Below are 19,007 nucleotides of genomic sequence, written 5' to 3' on the forward strand. Positions count from 1 at the left end.
GCACGCGTGTAGTGGCCGTGCCTGTGTTCTCCTGGGAATATTGGCGGATGTGGTCCGCTAGAGTTCGCTTAAATACCGGGTCATCAAGACTATCCCTAGGGAGGCGCCAGTTAGGGACAGGAGGGCGTGGCGGGCGCCATCGGATTGTTATTGTGTCGGCGTCATGGTCTGATATGGTTCTACCCAAATAGTCCGTGTCTGAGATGATAGGTAGGATGGTAGGGGAGCAGAGGAAACAGTCCAGGCGCACCCTAGGACCATGAGGTTTGGAGTGGAACGAGTAGAGTCCGGTGGTAGGATTCCGGGTTCCCCAAGCATCCGCAAGGGACCAGTGTTGCGCCCATGTTGCAAACCGCTTTGCCTGCACTACAATGGGGGATGTCGGATGGGGAGGATGGGACCTGTCCAGTGCTACGTTTTGCACGCAGTTATAATCCCCACCCAGGATCCAGGGTACTTGTGTGTATGTGCTTAAGGGAGTGGACAGCACATCCCAAAGTTTATTTTGGTCGACGTTGGGCCCATAGATGCTTCCCAGTAGTACTGCCTGACCATCCAACTGGCCTAGTAGTAAAACGTATCGACCAGCTGGATCAATTATGTGTGACTGTTCCTGAAATGGAACCCCAGGACGTACCCATATGAGGGTGCCCCGGGCAAAGGCCGAATAAGTCGTGGCGCATATGGTTCCCCTCCATCGCCTGCGCAATTTCACCACCTCGCCTGCTGTAGGGTGCGTCTCCTGCAGAAACGCAATTTGTGCTTGGTGGCGCTTGATGTATGCATATATAGAATATCTCTTGCGCGCAGTATGCATGCCGCGCACATTCAGTGTAAGAGTTGTGGTTCTACCAGTGTGTGCCATCAGTGCACGTGTACAGCGTATAGCGCAGGATGGGCCAGCGGGCTCCCCCGGAAGTACCAAGCTCTGACCCATTCTCCCCATGCCCGCTCCACTAAGATGTCCATGCAGCTGCTCAGCGACTTGTGGACTAGGACACAGTGCAGAAGATTCGTGTTCAAGGGGAAGGGAAAACTGGGGTGAGGCAAAAATAACCTGCCACAACGCGGGGGACCTATCGTAATAGGCGATACGTCCAAACTAGTTCTCAATTGGTGCGAGAGCATCAACATAATATAGGGGTGTCAGCCCGTGTCCGCTAGGGGTCTCAACATGTGGGCTATGCGCGCTATCTGTGACTAGCTGCTGGTCTGCCTATTTGCATCTGGGGATAGTAGGCCCAGAGGTGGTGAGGGGACGCGTGCAGCGCGGGAGCTATCAGTATCAGTGCATTGAGGGCATCGCACCTCGCCATAAATGCTCAACATGTTGCAAGGGTCCAGTCATATCAGGTCGTCCGCCGTTCGCGGGGTGACCGAGGGCAGAGCCACCGAGTCCACCCCGGACTGCGTCGCCTCGCTGTCCCCCTCCTCCTCCGATGTAAATATATGGGGGGCGCGTTCAAGGTCCGTTGCTGGGGAGGCGGGACAAAGGCCGCTGCCGCTTTCAGGGCCTGGCGCCTCTCCTGAACTATCTGCTCCAGGTCCGGGGACCCCAGGGTATGTGGAAGCGATGCGGGGGTACTTGGACAGTTTCGCCTCCGCGAGCGTTGTCTTCTGGGGCCCGCTGCTCTCACACGTTGTTCCTGGGTGCGCCCCGCCCGATGGCCAGCGGCACAGTTTTGGTCCGCCCAGTCATGTGCCTCCTCCGGGGTTGTAAAAAAGTGAGTAACGCCATCGTGTATGATTTTAAGACGGGCCGGGAAAAAGCAGGGAGTACTGTATTTTCTCCGCCCGTAGGCGTCGTTTCACCTCCAGAAAGGACGTCCTTTGGCGCTGGACCGCTCGGGAGTAGTCGGGGAAGAGTATGATGATTTTGTTCTCGACTCGGAGCGGTCCCGACTGCCGGGCCGCCCGGAGCACCGCATCACGGTCTCTGAAGTGTAGAAATTTAGCCAGCATTGGACGCGGCGGGGCTCCCGGCTGGGGGCGACGCGCTGGAACTCGGTGCGCCCTTTTGACGGAGAAGTACGCTGTGCGGTCATCACTGGGGGTGAATGATTTAGTCCAGGTCTCCATATACTCCACTGCATCAGATCGTTCAATTCCCTTCGGCAGGCCAAGGACGCGGATGTTGCAGCGTTGTGACCGCCCTTCCAGGTCATCGATGCGCTCCTCCATGGTGGTCATGCGACCCATCAGGGCACGCATCGAGTCCTGGTGTGTCTGCACCATAGGTTGGATGTCGGCGACCGCTTTCGCGTTGTCTGAAACTTTATCCGAGAGCTTACGATGATCATCGCGGAGGAGGCTGACGTCTGTAGTGAGGGAGCCCAGCTGGTGAGGGTAGATAGAGAGGCATCCCCCGACGATCCAGTGGCTTTGGAGGCACCGCCGGATTGGCTGGCCGGGGCCTCTGACGTAGCCCCGGGGGCCGGCGTCGCCGCTTTGGGTTTGCCCATTCTGTCCGCCAAGGGCTCCGTGAACGCGAAGAGGACTCTTTAACGGGGCGAGGCATAGTCTTAGCCGATGATGGATCCCCCGTCACTGTGTTCCGTTGCTGCGCAGTACTCTTGTGCAAATGTCCAAGAGTCAACCGCGGCCACGGCAGGTGAGTGTCGCCCGTTGGGCAGGCGGGGGTGCGGCAAACTGCGTGGCCGCTCCGGTGATAGAGTCTGCCGGCGTTACGTAGCCGTAGGGATACCAGCGGCCTCTCCTACTGGCGGGGGCCCCGTCCCTTTCTCCGTCCCCGAGGGGACCCCAGGGCGCGTCCTCTCACCCGGACTGGCGATATCGCAGCTGTGAGGCCGCCCCGTTCCAGCTCGCGGTAGCAAGAGGCGAGATCAGGGTCAGTGCACCACTAGTCCTCCACGGCCTCCCTCAGCTCCCGGAAAGTTCATGCGAGCCGCTACAGTGATGACACGTGCCGGGGTAAAGCCTCTGGGCCTCAGCAATCTTCGCCCCATCCACCAGGGCCCACCGTTCTCCTGTGCAGACTGCTAGGTAAAGGCGCGATGGGCCGCCATCTTGGATTCAGGCAGGCCACATCATGGCCGCGAGTGGCAGCAGCACCTGCGAAGCATATACCTAGCATTTCACCAAGTCCCCCTCACCGTCACGCGGACTCACCTCTGCGCCAGCACCCGCTTCCGGAGCAGCCAGCGACAGTTCAGGGCCTCCAAGAGTGGGCTGCACGGCCTCCCAGGCAGATAGTAGACGTGTCCCCTGCGGGCGATCCAGGCGGAGGCGGCGCTCCTCAACAATGCGTGCCCCCCGATCGCCACTGTCTCATGCGGGCTGCGTTATGCCTTCGGTGGGCCCCAAGCAGGGGGAGGCTTCTGCCGCATGCCAGGTGAAGCCGCAGGAGGGTGCCGGCACCAGTGAGCACCCACGCCTCCGTCCCCGCCGTCCACCGGAATACCCGGGTTGCTTCCTCAGGGTCGGAGGTCCGGGATTACTGCCTCCTATGTGCCCACACTGTCCATGTCCCCTTCGCTATAGCCGGACGCAGGAGGCAGCGCCGCAGGGAATCCTCCGGGTCAACAGCCCATGCGGGGAGCTGCGAGTCGAGCGGGTGCCATCTTGTGCTCGGCGTCCCCGCTCCGCCGCAAACTCCGGAGTTCAATCCCCACGGGGCCAAAGCTGCATTTGTAACGCAGGCACCGGGCGCCCCGCGCCGCCAGGAACCGCCAGGTGTGGGCCAGAACCAGCCAGGCTCATCGAAACCGGGCGAGGTGAAAGCCCAGTCACGGAGCCTCAGCGAGACGCGTCCGTCGCGGTGGCCATCTTAGCCACGCCCCCGCGAAAAATTTGCATTCTACCACCAACTTCTAGTTGGTGGTAACCCATTCACAAACAGGAAGGGTTCCACAAGGGACCCCTTCTCCTTTGTGAATTTATGCAAAAACTTTTTTTAAGAACAGGCAGTGGTCCTATGGAATGAAAGGAGAAGTGCTTGCAGATTTCTGAGGTGGGGGGAGCGAAAAGATGCACTCTGTAGAGTTACGCTGTGCCTACCTGCTGTGGATGTTTTTTCTCAACAGTTAGGGTAAAATGCTGATTGCTAACTTTCTTCTAATTTTTGTTTAATCAGAAGCATGATCCTCCGGTCAACAAATGGTTAAGCATCACAATGTAGCTATTTACTGAAATCCCACGAGGATCGTTCCTTTCCTACCCAAGACATGAGTGGTCTTTAAGGAGCTTTAACTGCTGTAGCAGCTGCTTGTTGCCTTCCAGGGTAGGCTTGTTGGCCAAAGCCCGCTCATTAGACGTTGCTGACGACTACGCTGAAAAGTAAGATGTCACCGTAATTTATTTTGTTTCTGTTTCTTTGTGTTTTAGAGAAAATGAAAGTGCACTCTTGTGGAGGTGGGGTGGAGGGGACGCGCCTTCTAATGAAAGCGACACGGTCTGGAAATGAAACCTGACCCAAAACAGATGGCAGCCTGGGCGCCGCCGCTGCTGGCTCCTATTATATAATGCCAGTACCAAATCAGAAAGCGAGCACAGTATAGAAAATCAGGATCCGAATTGAAAGGAGGCAAAAGTGAGTTATCCCAGTGTGTATTAGAAGGCAGGGCTGGAGTATGCTGCATCTTGGTGCCGAGTAACAGATGTTTATTGCCAACCAAATGAATGTTAATTAGTCCGTCTGCCTCTAGTAGGATGAAAGGCTGAGCAAACACACTGGGGTTCGAATCTGCGGTCGTGAGGTCAAACATAAGATTAATTGAGTGCTTGCCTTGAAGTAAAAATTGCATTATATAATGCCAGTACCAAATCAGAAAGCAAGAACAGTAGAGAAAATCAGGAGCAGAATTGAAAGGAGGCGAAAGTGAGTTATCCCAGTGTGCAAGTGAAGGCGGGGCTGGAGTATGCTGCATCTTGGTACAGAGTAACAGATGTGTATTGCCAACCAAATTAATGTTAATTAGTCCATCAGCCTCTAGTAGGATGAAAGGCTGAGCAGACGCGCTGGGGTTCGAACCTGCGGTTGTGAGGTCAAACATAACATTAATAGGGTGCTTGCCTTAAACTTAAGATTGCGTTATATAATGCCAGTACCAAATCAGAAAGCGAGCACAGTAGAGAAAATCAGGAGCTGTGTGTGTAAGCAGAGGCCTTGCTACCTCTGCCTCGGCTGCCACTGTCAAAACATAATTCTGCTGCCTTCCTCCTTCTACAAGTCAACAGCAATGGGCCTAGCATGACAGCAAATGCACAAGTTTCTCATTGCAAACAGAGCATTGGCAGGGCTGTGCGTGTGCATGTGAAGGGAGGGTTGGTTAAAAAGAATGGCGCGAGAGAGAAGCGGGGGCGAACGCGCTAATTAAAAACAGATGGTGACATGATCCCGAACAGATGGCACCCCTGCTCGTACCCGCAAGCCGTAGGCTGGAGGCGGATACATTTCCTGGGAAAGGTGCGACATGCAACCGCCTTTACCCAATTGTGTGCTGTCTTTTTAGAAAGACGCACGCAAAGCCCAATAGAAAAAATGCTAAAAAAAAACACACGCACGAGCATGTGAAAAGTCCAGAGTGATTCTAAGAGGTCTATGCTCGACCTAATAAGTAATCTTGGAATGGCAGTTTTCAAAACAATCATAAATATTCAGGGGATCATGACTGGAGAAATTCAGTTCTATCTGTATAGAGCAAATTGAAGATTTGCTATAAAAGGGTAAATTCTTAGTAAAGCTAGAAAGGTTTCATGATTTAACAATCCTCTTGGACAACGCTTTGGAGCATGTGATACAAAGTAAGTTCAACTAACTAGTTTTGCAATTGCTTGGGCATAAGTATTCAATGCTTTGAGGGTCGCTCTGTGTTTCTCCACATGGTGGGCATTCTAGGCAGTATCACCCAGATGCAACTCTTCAGTTTCGGTGTCCCACAGAAGCATTCGGACATTTTCCACAAGTAGCTGAGTTTACTTCATAAAAGTTCTGTATAATCTTACTCTCATTGATGTTCAAATAAGTCCAGTTTCATACAGGGATGTAATCAAAGGCATACACTAATAGGAATTTTTCCTCTAATTTTTTTTTAAATGCACAAAATGTCTTTTCCACATTGATTAATAAAATGTAATCATTGCATCTACATGGACACGGACCAGTGCCTTACCGTAACTCCCCTATACCGTTCTTGGGGCAAGTAAAAATGGAAAGTCCTATCAATGCAGGTGTAGGCATTATAGTCCACCCCTACTCAGCTCCAGGAAGTGTCAGATCTATATATATTCCATGCATGTGCGGTTTCCCTAAAATAGGATGCTGTGAAAAATGTTGTTAAATGTTAGGTTAATCTTAACATTTGTTTAAGGTGCTTATTATTTTTTATATCTTGCAAAAAAGGTTCTACTAACATAGGTATAAGTCTTCACCACCTACAATTTATCCTCACCTATGAACCAAGTGAATGGTTTACAATTTTTTCTACCTTTGAACTCTACCACCATCATATTTGAAATGTTTACTTTAAAAAAATGCTTTTCAGCATACCAATGTAACGCTTTATTGTTCATCTAACAGCAGGGGGTCATAGGTTTTTCACGAGAGGCGATCACGCCTCTTCAACTTCTTTTTAGCAACCAAACGTTCATTGTTAAACCGCCCAGCTTATGGCTTTTGTCTCCGGGCAGCTTGTTTGACCAAAGGAGCAATTTGGTCAAGAGCTTTTCTAAGCCAGCTATCTAATTGAATGCTGGCTTTGTTTACATTATGATCCAAGCTCAGATTAAGATTTCTCAAAGCAAGACCGAGCCTCACCGGTGTCACAGTAGACCACTTCCAGGCCCCAAAGGGTGCAGGAGTCAAGATCACAGACATCCTGACACAAGTATGGTTAAAGGGGATAGCTGAATGGCTTGACCATACCATTGGAATGAGTATACAGATTCCAACATACGCCATGTAAGTAAACATTGGGTCGAGCATATGACCCAATCTGGGAGTGGGGGTTAGATAGTAAATGGTGAAGCAGTAAACTCTCTTGGTCATCGATAAATGTGTTTGAAACCTGGCAGTTAACATCATTGAAATGTATATTGAAATCACCCAGGACCAACAGGTTAGGATAACACAGAGCTAAAGGAGACGATGTGTTTGCTACGGAGGTGGAAAAGTTCACATCAGCCCTAAGGGGTGATAAAGAAGAACTCCTGAGGGTCAAGGAGAACAAGCATTGGCATAGCCAATAGGTCTCGCCTTTGGGACCTTATAAGTGTTTAGCCATGCAACAGTTGATGTTGTTGCACCAAGGATATTGTGCTGCATAACTAAATACTTATAAGGTCCCAAAAGCTATGCCAATGCTTGTTTAATACATCTGTGGGTTTCCGACAATCCTACAGTAGTCCTTCACCCAACTCTCCGCCAAAATATAAGAACACCATTCATAGCATATTATATTGCTTTCCACTTACATTCTGGATTAAAGACAACCCTTCTTGCATGGAATTTTAAAGATGCAGTATAGGGTTAAATAATAAGTTAGTAATGCATTTGCTCGTTCTAGGTTGCCGTTTCTTCCACCTTCCCAGCTTATAATTACATGCACAGGCATGCACTTATCGCACTTTTACTTTTGTCTGCTCATAATGAACAATATCGTCAAAAAACAATGGCAAATCTAGTAGGTCTGCATTAGCATCCAATAGGCGAGACCTATTGGCTATGCCAATGCTTGTTCTCAGTTGAGCAGCCTTTGTTGAGTCTCCTTAATGCAAGTATATGAACATGCCCACTTTCCTCATTTACTTCATTTCGGGTAACCCAAAAGTGCTGTAAAGTAGTAGATTTCATCCTAGAATACTAACTATGCTGCTTTGCTTAGTCAGCGACCCAGACCGTGTTCTAACTGCTAATATATATATATATACACGTGTAGTTGCAGCAGGAAGCGGTGTGCGACCTGGAGGGGTGTTTATGTACTTCAGTGTCTGCATAGCAGGCTGCTGCTGAAGCAATGCCATCGTCCGAGGATTCTGAAGAGGGACCAAATGATGTTTCAGATTTTCCACAGAACATATTGGATGCAGATGCTTTTAAACTTCCCTGGGGGATGAAGATGAAAAGGACACAAAAAAAGCCAACCCTTCGGACTCCGCTAGCGCGCATCCAAGATGGTCGCGTGAGCACAGGGCTCCCCGGACCCTCGCTGCTCCTCGGAATTTATCCTGACATTATCCTGACTTAGCTGACGGAATCTGGAAGGCGAATTCTGGCTGAACGTTGACCTTCTTTCAGAAACCGAATCGGACCTGGGAATCCTGATCTACGGTGGTTGGAACTTTCGAGGCCCAATCGATGGCTGTGCCCGGGGCGAGGGTGACCTGTGGAGCCGGGGTGTAATTGAACAACAGCGGCAGCGGATCTGTGCCAGTGGCCGCTCCATTACTTTCGGTTTCACTTTTGGATCCCCAAGGGGCTGGAGATCGTAACTGATTGGAGCGTCTGGGTGTTTATCTCCGCTGGATGCCCTTGTCTCCGCTTGCCACCAGTGTGCCCGTTGACTTTGGTTTCCTCGCCCGGCCGCATCACGGTATCTGGTGCGGCTTCTGACTGAGTGGCCGGTACCCCCTTGACGCTGGGCCGGTGGTCCCCGTTGGTGAGCGTGGTTCTCATGGGTGGCAGGGGGGGCCCCGAGGGGCGTAAGACTAAGACATCCCTCCGCGGGGGTCCGGTCCAGACGAACAACATGGACCGCTATACTCAAGGAAGAGGGTCCCCTGGAGCGGCTGGAGCCCCCTCGGACGAAGCTGGTGGTGGCTCGTCCATGCCCTCGGATCCGTCCCTGCAGGACATTATGGGCGCCATTAACGGCATCAAGGAGACTATTGCTACGCAATACGAGGCCTTGGCCCGTAAAATCGACACGGTGGCTATTGATGTCGCACTGATTCGGGCGGATCTCTCCAAGACCAACGAGAGGGTTCAATCGCTTGATGTGCGGACGTCCACCCTGGTTGCGGATGTGTCGGACGAGCGGGCCACTCTCGGCGACCTCAAGTCGGCCAACGATCTGATGGCCCGGCGGCTGGAGGACTTTGAGGGACGGGCCCGCCGCAATAACATCCGCGTCGTAGGCGTCCCGGAGTCCTCCGACAACCACCCGGTGGATCTCTTGGTGGAAGAGCTCATCCTCAAGCATCTTGCCCCCGCCGGCCTGAGTAAGTTCTTTGCCGTGGAGCGGGCCCATCGAGTTCCGGGCGGTCGGCCGCGGCCGGGGGCCCCCCCGAGGCCCATTGTTGCCAAACTTTTCTACTACAGAGACCGAGATGTGATTTTGCAGGCCTCGCGGGCCCATGGCCCGGTCCGCCATGAGAATGCGTCTATTAACTTTTTCCCGGACTTCACCCAACTTGTCCAGAAACAAAGGATGGGCTTCCAGGGGGTAAAGCGTCGCCTCCGCGACCTGGGTCTCAAGTACTCCATGCTTTTTCCTGCTAGGCTCCGAGTGGAGCACGAAGATCGGACAATCTTTTTTGACTCTCCCGCGACTGTGAGTGACTGGCTTGACTCGCTGCCGGGCCTCGGGGACCGGCCTGGGCCCTCTACTGGTACCGAGGGTGGCGGGTCTCCCTCGGAGTGACTTTGGTCCGTGATTTTGCCATTTTGTACTGTTCGGCTGGGTTCAACCTCTCTTTTGCATTTTGTTTCATTATGATCTATGTGGGGGGCGGTTGGGGACGGGTCCCTCTCCTCCTCCGGGGTCTTTCCGTAGAATGGGGTTTATGGGGCGACAGGCACACTGCAAGTTGGGGTGGTTTTTTGGGCCGCAGGGGTGCAGGGTGGGGGGAGTTGGTAGTTGGGGGGGGTTAGGGGGTTTTGATTTGTGTGTTTTGTTTTTAATGCGAGGTCTTTGTTCTATTCTAGTCTTGGGCGTTGCGCTATCTGCTGGGGGACCCTTGATCGATTGGAGGGGATGGGGGGGGGACGGGTTGAGGTTGATGTCATGGAACGTCAATGGATTGGGGGACCGTATCAAACGGGGTGTTGTGCTGCAGTATCTGCGACGTATGTCTCCTGATGTGGTGTTTTTACAGGAGACGCATCTAGTGGGTAACGTTTGTCATGCCATGAACAGGGGGGGGTACCGACTCGTTGCCCATTCTGGTTTCACCACTGGCTCTAGAGGGGTTGGCATTCTCCTGCGCTCTTCACTTCCGCTGGAGATCACCAGGGTAGTCCCGGACGACAGAGGGCGCTATGTGGCTTTGACTGGGCGGTGGGAGGGGCAGTCCCTTTCCCTGGTCTCTGTCTATGTTCCCCCGGGCCTCCAGAACTCCACCTTTTCAGACTTGGGTCGAATGCTGCTTGAGCTTCCTGACAGTCTTCTGCTTATGGGTGGGGATTTCAATTCGGTGGTCTCGGGCGACCGGGATCGCCACCCGCCCAGGGCCCTCCCTGCTGCGCAGGCGTGGCTTGGCGGATTCTTGGAGACCTTCGGTCTGGTCGATTGCTGGAGGTTAATGCATCCTACACAGTGTCAGTACACTTTTCACTCCGGGGCGCATGGGAGTCTCTCCAGATTGGATTACTTTCTTATGCCCGCGGCCCAGACTGCCCGGATTCGAGGGGTTAAGCATCTGGCCCGAGGTATTTCTGATCATTCCCCACTGTGGTTGCTTTTTGACACTGGGACGCGGTCTGCTGGGCGGATCGCTCCTATTAACCCTTGGTACCTGCGGAACCCCACGATCCGCCATAGTCTGGTCAAGTCGATTGACCAATACTTCCTTGAGAATGATGGGTCGGTGATGTCCGCAGTGTCCCTGTGGGAAGCTTTTAAGGCAGTACTCCGTGGGCAGGCCCTATCCCAGATTGTGGCGGCTAAGAAGGTTAAGACGGAGGCGGTGGAGAAGCTGGAGGCCGACATCTTGGGGTTGGAGGCGGCCTTGGAGACGGGTGTCTCTCCGGATGGGCTACATGCCCTCAGCCTGAAACAGTTCGAGTTTAAGTCCCTTGTTACTGACGCTGCCCGGACCATGTATAGGGAGCAGCAGGGTAGGTTGTATGATGCTGGAGACAAGGCTGGTAAATTGATTGCTTGGCTGGATAGGAAGTAGAGAGTGAATCGTGTGGTCCCAGAGCTCCGGGTTGCGGATGGAGTGTGTGTGACTGAGCCTGGCGAGATTGTGGAGTGCTTTGCTGACCACCTCCGGACGGTGTATTCCCCGGTGTCTGACAGAGATGAAGACGACTCTCGTCTTCTACTACGGGATATTGTCCTGCCCGGCTTAACCGTCGAGGACCGTGAGCGGTTGGATGCCCCCTTGGCCGTCGATGAGATTGCTACCGCGATTGGCTCCCTTCGCTCGGGCAAAGCCATGGGCCCCAATGGCCTGCCGATCGAGCTATACAAACTACGCCCGGATAAAATCGCGCCCTTCCTCCGACGTATGTTTCAGGAGTCGAACGAGAGGGGTTCCCTTCCCGCCGACCAGCGTCTGGCGACTATAGTCGTGATTCCTAAGGAGGGTAAACCACGTGACCGCTGTGCTTCATATAGGCCTATCTCCCTCTTAAACGCAGAACCCAAAATCCTGGCTAAAGTCCTCGCCAACCGCTTGCTGAGCGTTATCTGTGATCTGATTCATCCGGATCAATGCGGCTTCATCCCCCACCGTAATACCGCTCTTAATCTGCGGCGTCTGCACGGCATCCTAGCTAGGGCGAAATACTTTTCTGAACCAGCCGTATTGGTTTCCTTGGACGCCACCATGGCCTTTGATACCATCGAGTGGCCATTCCTCTGGGCGGTCTTGGAGAAGTTTGGCTTTGGGGAGGGATTTCTTAGCTGGGTGAAGCTGCTTTATGCCGGACCAATGGCTCAGGTGGTTGTCAATGGGCGGGCTTCCCGGCCTTTTGCTCTCGGGAGGGGCACTAGGCAGGGGTGCCCGTTGTCCCCTCTGCTTTTTGCTCTTGCCTTGGAACCGCTCGCCGCCTGGCTCCGCTGGGAGCCCTCTATCAGAGGGATCCGGTGGGCCCCGGGCTTCGAGGATCGGGTCTCGCTGTACGCGGATGATATTCTGCTGTACCTCACCTCGCCGCGACAGTCACTTAATGTTCTCTTTGATGTCCTCACCTCCTTTGGGAAAAACTCGGGTTTGATAATTAACTGGTCCAAATCTTGCGTGTACCCTCTCTCCGGTGGCCCTCCCGTCTTGCCGCCTCTACTTCCTATCCTAACGTCCTCATCCGGCTTTAAGTACCTGGGGGTGTATGTTTCGTTGGACCCGGCGGTCCGCTATGAGCAGAACCTCCTGTCTCCACTCCGACGTTTGAGGGTGGATACGGCTCGTTGGTGTAGGTTGCCCCTGTCTCCGCTTGGTCGCGCGGCCCTGTTTAAAATGATGTCCCTTCCCAGATTTCTTTACGCACTACAGAACTCATTTGATGTCATTCCGGTGGCCTACTTTCGGGAGGTGGAGAGCCTGCAGAGAAGACTGGTCTGGGACGGGCGGGCGCGTATCGCTCTGGCAAAGCTTACTCTCCCCTGGTACGACGGGGGCATCGCGCTTCCTGACATTAGACGGTACTATTGGGCCTCCCAACTGTCGGCAATTAACCATGCCACGTATGCTCCTGGTCTGAACCCGGCGTATGAGATGGATAAATTCCTGCTTCCCGGTGGTAATTATAACAGAGCGCTTTACTCCCGATCTGCTGGTGGTACCCTCACGGGCCCTACCAAGATTGCGGTAAGGGTGTGGAAGGCGGCGAATGTAGCGATGGGCTGGAGTGAGCGTTTAACTGTGCTACTCCCTTGTTTGCCTCAGACCGCCTGGGGAGCCTTTGGACGACGAAAGGCTTTGAGCACTGGGACACGATCGGTATTAGCAGAGTGGGGGATCTGTGGGTTAAAGGCGCGGTCAAGACCTTCGCGGCGCTCCGGAGCGAGTATGAGCTTAGTGAGAGGGAGTTTTTTCGCTACGCCCAGGTTCGGCATGCCCTGCTCTCGGTTTTTGGGGAAGGGTCCACGGTCCCGGTTTCTTCGCCCCTCGAGGACCGCATACTCGACGGTCACGTTCCCGATAGTACTATCTCTTTGATCTATAAAAAATTGATAAATAATCGGGCGGACCTCTTGGTGCGTCTACGGGAGGCATGGACGGGGGATGGGGTTGAGTTGGACGACGAGGACTGGCAGTCCGCGCTGTCATCTCCTAAGGAGGTGGCCATCCCGGGCCCGTCTCCGTTTGGTCCAGCTTAAGATCCTCCATCGCGTTTACGTGACGGGTCCCCGATTGGTCTCGATGGGGTTTTCTGAGGACGGGCTCTGTAAGCGTGGCTGTGGGCACAGTGCCACCTTTCTCCACATCCTGTGGGAGTGCCGAGAGGTGGTGGAATACTGGCGTCAGGTGCATGAGGTTATGAGGCGAGTCACCGGGGTCACGCTGTTGCCGGAGGTGCGTCGTTGTGTGCTGAATGGGTGGGAGCCCAACGACTATAACGCGGCCCAGACTCGGTGGGCGGCCCTGGGGAACATGATAGCAAAGAGGGACATAGCGCAGCTTTGGGGTTCGCAGCGGCCCCCCACCGTGTCTGTCTGGAAGGAGAACATGGACTGGTGCATGTTCAGGGAAAAGACTGTGTATGTGGCTCGTGGTAAACCCGGGGCTTGGAACAGAATTTGGGGGCAGTGGAATGCGTATCGTGGAAGTATTTGTGCTCCCCCCCTGGTGGAAACGTCTGATGTAGCCTTGTCCCCCTGATCCTTGATGGTTCCTTACTTATCTGGCACATCTGAGTATAGATTTGTATTCCCGTCTCTCCCCCCCCCCCCCTACCTCTTTGTTTCCCTGCTTTTTGACTGCCATCGGGTGGTCGGATATGGACGCACCCCTGCTGTGGCCCGACGCCCATCTTATGTTTTCTTGCCTCGCTTTTGTTTTAAGTTGTTATTTATGTTAAAAGGGTGTATCCTGATTTCCTCTATGTGCAGTCTGCTCTTCTGAAGGGTGCGGAGCCCCGGTGGGCCAGTCATTGTGATTGTACTGTGTGACCTTTTACCTACTAGCGGCCGGCCCTGGTGGTTGTAGGCCCGTGCTTGTAACCTTCTTTCTGCACAATAAAAAAAAATTTCGAAAAAAAAAAAGCCAACCCTTCCAGAAACTGTGACGGAACTAGTCACTGAGGATGGGGGCAAGGTGTACATAGTTGGCACAGCTCACTTTAGTGACAGCAGCAAGAGAGATGTTGTGAAGACAATCCAAGAGTTTCAACCTGATGTTGTGGTGGTCGAGCTTTGTCAGTACAGAGTATCCATGTTAAAAATGGACGAAAAGACTTTACTCAAGGAAGCCAAAGAAATTAACTTTGAAAAACTTCAGCAAGCCATAAAACAGAATGGGGTTATGCCTGGATTGATGCAAATACTGTTGTTGAAGGTCTCAGCCCATATCACAGAGCAACTAGGAATGGCCCCCGGAGGAGAGTTCAGAGAAGCTTTCAAGGAGGCTAGTAGAGTGCCTTTCTGTCAATTTCATCTTGGAGATAGACCCATACCCGTCACTTTCAAGAGAGCTATTGCTGCACTTTCTCTATGGCAAAAAGTCAAACTTGCATGGGGTCTCTGCTTCTTATCTGACCCAATCAGTGAAGATGACGTAGAGAAATGCAAACAAAAGTACTTGCTGGAACAGATGATGGCAGAGATGATTGGGGAATTTCCGGATCTCCATCGAACAATCGTTTCTGAGAGAGATGTCTATTTAACCTACATGCTAAGGCAGGCACCAAAGAAAACAGAACTACCTCGTACTTCAGAAACTGAACCCGGAAAATGCATCCCATCTGTTGTTGTGGGTGTGGTTGGAATGGGTCATGTGCCAGGAATTGAAAAGCACTGGAGTGAAGATTTAAACATACTAGAGATCATGGGTGTGCCACCTCCATCGTTTTATAGCAAGATTCTTCGATATGTTGTAAAAGCCACCTTTTTTGGAGTTGTGGGTTATGGCTGCTACCGTGTCAGTAAAAGGACAGTGCAGTTAGTTCTGTCATTACAAACAACAACACGCTGTCTTCAAAGAATTTCAGAATTCAGGCTTTGAAATCTCAACTGAAAGTCAACCTGCGTCAGGAAGCAAAACAGATGAAAGTGACAAAATATAAAGTCCAGACAGCTACATTGCCTTTTGCCAAATTACATTCTGACCCTATATAGTCAACTGATTCAAGCGTTGGAACGTTTTTTTTTAAGTCAAATTGAGTGCTGCATAATTTCTTTGTCTGCTCACAGATGTGGTTCTCCTAAGTTTAGACATTTTGGATTTCAGGAGGAATGTGGTCCTGTTTGGTCAGTCATACAAGAGGGATCAGATATTTTTATTAACCATATGAATTTTGTTGACCTTTTTCTGAAGACCATAGTAAAGAAATACCCAGTTGTGTTATCTGCATAAAAGTGCAGTCGCACACCTGGAAGTGTAAAGATCTAGTTATACCTAAATAACGTTCATGGTGCCAAGCACCACAAAACCATTTGAAATGTTGTTACCAATGAAGTTTTATAACTGAGATGTCATATTTTAAAATGAGAAAAATATAGGCTGGAAAATAGTTGACTGTAATTCCTTGAACAACGTATTTACAGACCTATTGATATAAATGTTTTCTTTATAAAAGGAAAGATAAAAGCCAAATATTTGCTGATACACTGTTATAAATTAGCAGTATTTAAAAGGTATTGCGACGTTCGGTAGGATTGTTATGCACTTCCTGTTCAAATGATACAGTTTTGTGAGCCTCGTAATTAAAGTGTTAATATTTCCAAATAAAAATTAATACATGCTTTTTTAAAGATTATCATTTTATTTTTTGCCTTTTGTTTTAAAGTATCTATTTAATATAATGGTGCATTACACAAAGTTGGGAGTATGACTCATTTGATTAAAAGACTGATTAATATTTAGAGGAGCATTTATTTTAAATCTCTGCTGTGCTTTTAACTTTATTTTTAGTTGTGCAAAATTAGCCTACTTAAACTGATGACATTCAAAATGGTTCCATTCTGGATGAGGATTGTAACATTGTGAACAGTTCACTTGAGTTTTATATACTAGGATCTTCCTTGAAACTACCATTTTATTGGCCTTAACTTCTGTTACAAATATGACTTTACGTTGTCCATTTTGCGAAGTGCTAATGTTAGTAAATAGGGTTTGGTATTATCATACACATGTGGTATTATTTTCACCATGCTGTACAGAAATTATAAGCTGCATACTGTCTGAAACTGCATGCTTCTTGGATAACTACTTTACATTCTAAAGTTTTTTTTTACCCATTTAACAAGTTCATCTCTTAAAGACTACCGGGTTGCATGATTCCGACAATGGGGATTTCCGAAACTGCTAATATGGGTTAAAGCGATGTGTAATCAAATGTTGTTATTGACTTAAAGTTTTGGCTTCTGCGTGCTCGCTCGGCTGGTAGTTTTTATAGTCTGCGTAGTTCTTTTATAAAGTATAAACAGTTGCCCGCTCAATATGCCCCATTGTGGAATGGAAGAAAGGAGTGTATGTTAAGTAAATAAATAATGTTGCTTCTGTGTCAGTTCGCAACACTTCCTGTATTACGGTAAAAGGGGCTTGGCACTGTTTTTTGAACACGTGTATTTAGTGTTGTTTGAAGTTTACCTCAATAGAAATGTTTGATTATCTGCTGCCCTCCTATGGCTCAATGTGAAATTTCCCGCAGAAAAACACATTTTAATGGCTTCTGTACTCTCAGCAACTTTAAACAAGCACGCGAAAAGAAAAAAAAAGTGAAAGTGATCGCAATCGCGATCACGCGAAAAGAATAAACAAGAAGAGAGCTCGCATCAGGAGTAACAAGCATTGATCGCGATCAAAGCGAAAGACGTGCGGCCGAGTGGTGCTAATGACCCGTGAAAGACAAATGGCTGCTGCGCGCGTGCAGGCTCGCGTGAACGCAAGCGCTAGGCCAGCCAGTAGCACTTTCAAAACTCACCTACTAAATGTCACTCCGAGCCAGCGCATGCGCTGGGCTCAGCGAGACCTAAAATTGAAACTTAATTTTTTTTTAAACGCATTCCGTTTTCTTTGAGGGAAAACGGGCTGCATTTAAATAAAAAAAGATTGCTTTATTAAAAAGAAATCACGTCCCTGTGATGGCTATCATTCCTAATACGTTGCAAACTGCGACCAACATCATGAATATTCATGGAGTAGGTCGATTTCTTACATTAGGAATAGTGATTTCCTAATTGCGATTTAGTAAGAATCTCAATTTTGAAATCGCAGTTCTTGATTTTTGTACATATGGCCCAAAGTCCTTTACCTGTGTCTAACAGGTAGACGAGTAACAATTGCAGTACTGTGTCTTTTTGGCCATTTTATTATTACACGGGCCATTAGAGTATGTCGTATTACCCAAATTCTCCCTATTCCTCCTATTTAGGTGGACGTCCAGCTTCCTCCTCCACCATATTTCAGTTATTATGGCTGTTATTCTGAGAATGGGGAATAACCAGATGGCTTATGAGATACTGAGAGCCTGATTGTGTGTTTTCCCCCAATTCTGGCCCATGTTTGCATCATATTCAATGAAAGACATCTACTAACTCTCTCCTTGCCTATATGGACAACAGTATGGTTCCATATCACCTGGTTTCAGCAAATGTACATTGTTGCGACAGACAATCCTATATATATATATCTTTACCTGAAAGCACTGAGAGGCCATGCAAGGTATACAAAAATCCGAATCAAAACAAAATAGAAATACTGGGTTGCAAAACCCTAACTCACTGGCACAAAATCCAGTTATTCTTAATTCTGTGTTAGCCAATAATGAGCAAAAACAGACCTGAAATTCCAAACCTTGTAGTTCTCACAAGCATTATATTAAACGTAGACCACCTTGAAGGTGCAAAGACTCTGCCTTTGAGGAATTGGAGAGCATTAGTGAGTTCTTTAACCCCTTGCATGCCCGCCCCTTTCCCCGCCCAGTGCCGCGCCTTTCATTAGCGGGCGGAGTTCATGACGAGCTGGACTCGTCATGGGCACAGCGCCACCGCAGCCCATGACGAGTCCAGCTCGTCATGGGCACTGAAGGGGTTAAATACTTACCTTCCAATCTTGAAAAACTCAATGCTGTCAACCAACATTTTGATAGGAAATTTGTACCGCGCAATTGGATCTACTTAACTATTATAAGCCTTCAATAAGGGCAAAACTGATAGGCCTCAATAAAGGGGTGATCCTGTTGGCAAACACTGAGGTGGGCTTGACTCTTCTTTCTGGAGAAGTACACCAATGGCAGTGATATCCAAGTTTTGAGACAGAACAGATGAATGACCCATTGTAATTGCATTTATATAGTGATTACTATCCCTGACGAGGCGTCAAAGTGCTTTTCGACGAGTAGCGCGCTACTCCGGTACCCAAAAAGGATTAGAGGTGAATTAGTACAAGGAAATATGAAATTAATTTGAGTGGTGGATATGTGAGTCTGTTAGTTGGATTGAAAAGGATAGTGGAGGAATAGAAGAGGGAAGAGTCTAGAAACTGTATATTTGTAGAACCTAGCAGTAGGAGGAGATGAGGTACCGAATGAGTCTAGGAGGGATGGGTTTAGAAAGGCTTGTTTGGGAGAGCTGAATACTACAGGAGGTTTGAGATGATGCAAGGAGCAGTAGAAGAGTGAACAGTTGAGAAAGGGTTATTTTGGGGATCATAGTAGTAGAATGGGGTTTGGGATGAGTCAGAGAGTGGAGGTAGAGGATGTATTGAGAGAGGTATATTGTGAGAAATAGGGTAGTGCACTGGAGAGAGTAGTAGAATGAGGCTTGGGATGAGTCAGAGAGTGGAGGTAGAGGATATATTGAGAGAGGTATAGTGTGAGATATAGGGTACATGAAGGGTATATATGTATAAGGAAGATAATATATCTAGATTTTAAGTTGTATTTAATAAACTCAGACTTTCAAGTGCTGCTGTACTTTATGCTAATTTATTTGTTTTTATAC

At 49.8% G+C, this 19,007-nt stretch overlaps 1 protein-coding gene across 1 annotated transcript; it reads left to right on the top strand.

Annotated features, from left to right (window-relative positions):
- The first annotated feature begins 2,292 nt into the window (after window positions 1–2,292).
- Window positions 2,293–15,108, top strand: LOC146783840 (traB domain-containing protein-like). Its single transcript, XM_085632852.1, has 3 exons — window positions 2,293–2,340; window positions 7,959–8,088; window positions 14,102–15,108. The coding sequence occupies exons 1-3, from the start codon at window positions 2,293–2,295 to the stop codon at window positions 15,064–15,066; spliced, it is 1,143 nt and encodes a 380-aa protein (XP_085488978.1). The 3' UTR covers window positions 15,067–15,108.
- Window positions 15,109–19,007: the final 3,899 nt, after the last annotated feature.

This window comes from Triturus cristatus, chromosome 11, assembly GCF_964204655.1.
Source record: "Triturus cristatus chromosome 11, aTriCri1.1, whole genome shotgun sequence".
NCBI classification, from domain to species: domain Eukaryota; kingdom Metazoa; phylum Chordata; class Amphibia; order Caudata; family Salamandridae; genus Triturus; species Triturus cristatus.

Bases quoted from the DNA above. Each gene is read 5' to 3' on its own strand.
- LOC146783840 (XM_085632852.1), top strand. From the start codon at position 2,293: ATGATCATCGCGGAGGAGGCTGACGTCTGTAGTGAGGGAGCCCAGCTG. The intron at 2,341-7,958 runs GTGAGGGTAGAT...TCTGCATAGCAG, and splicing joins GTAGTGAGGGAGCCCAGCTG to GCTGCTGCTGAAGCAATGCC. The intron at 8,089-14,101 runs AAAAAAAGCCAA...AAATTTCGAAAA, and splicing joins GATGAAGATGAAAAGGACAC to AAAAAAAGCCAACCCTTCCA.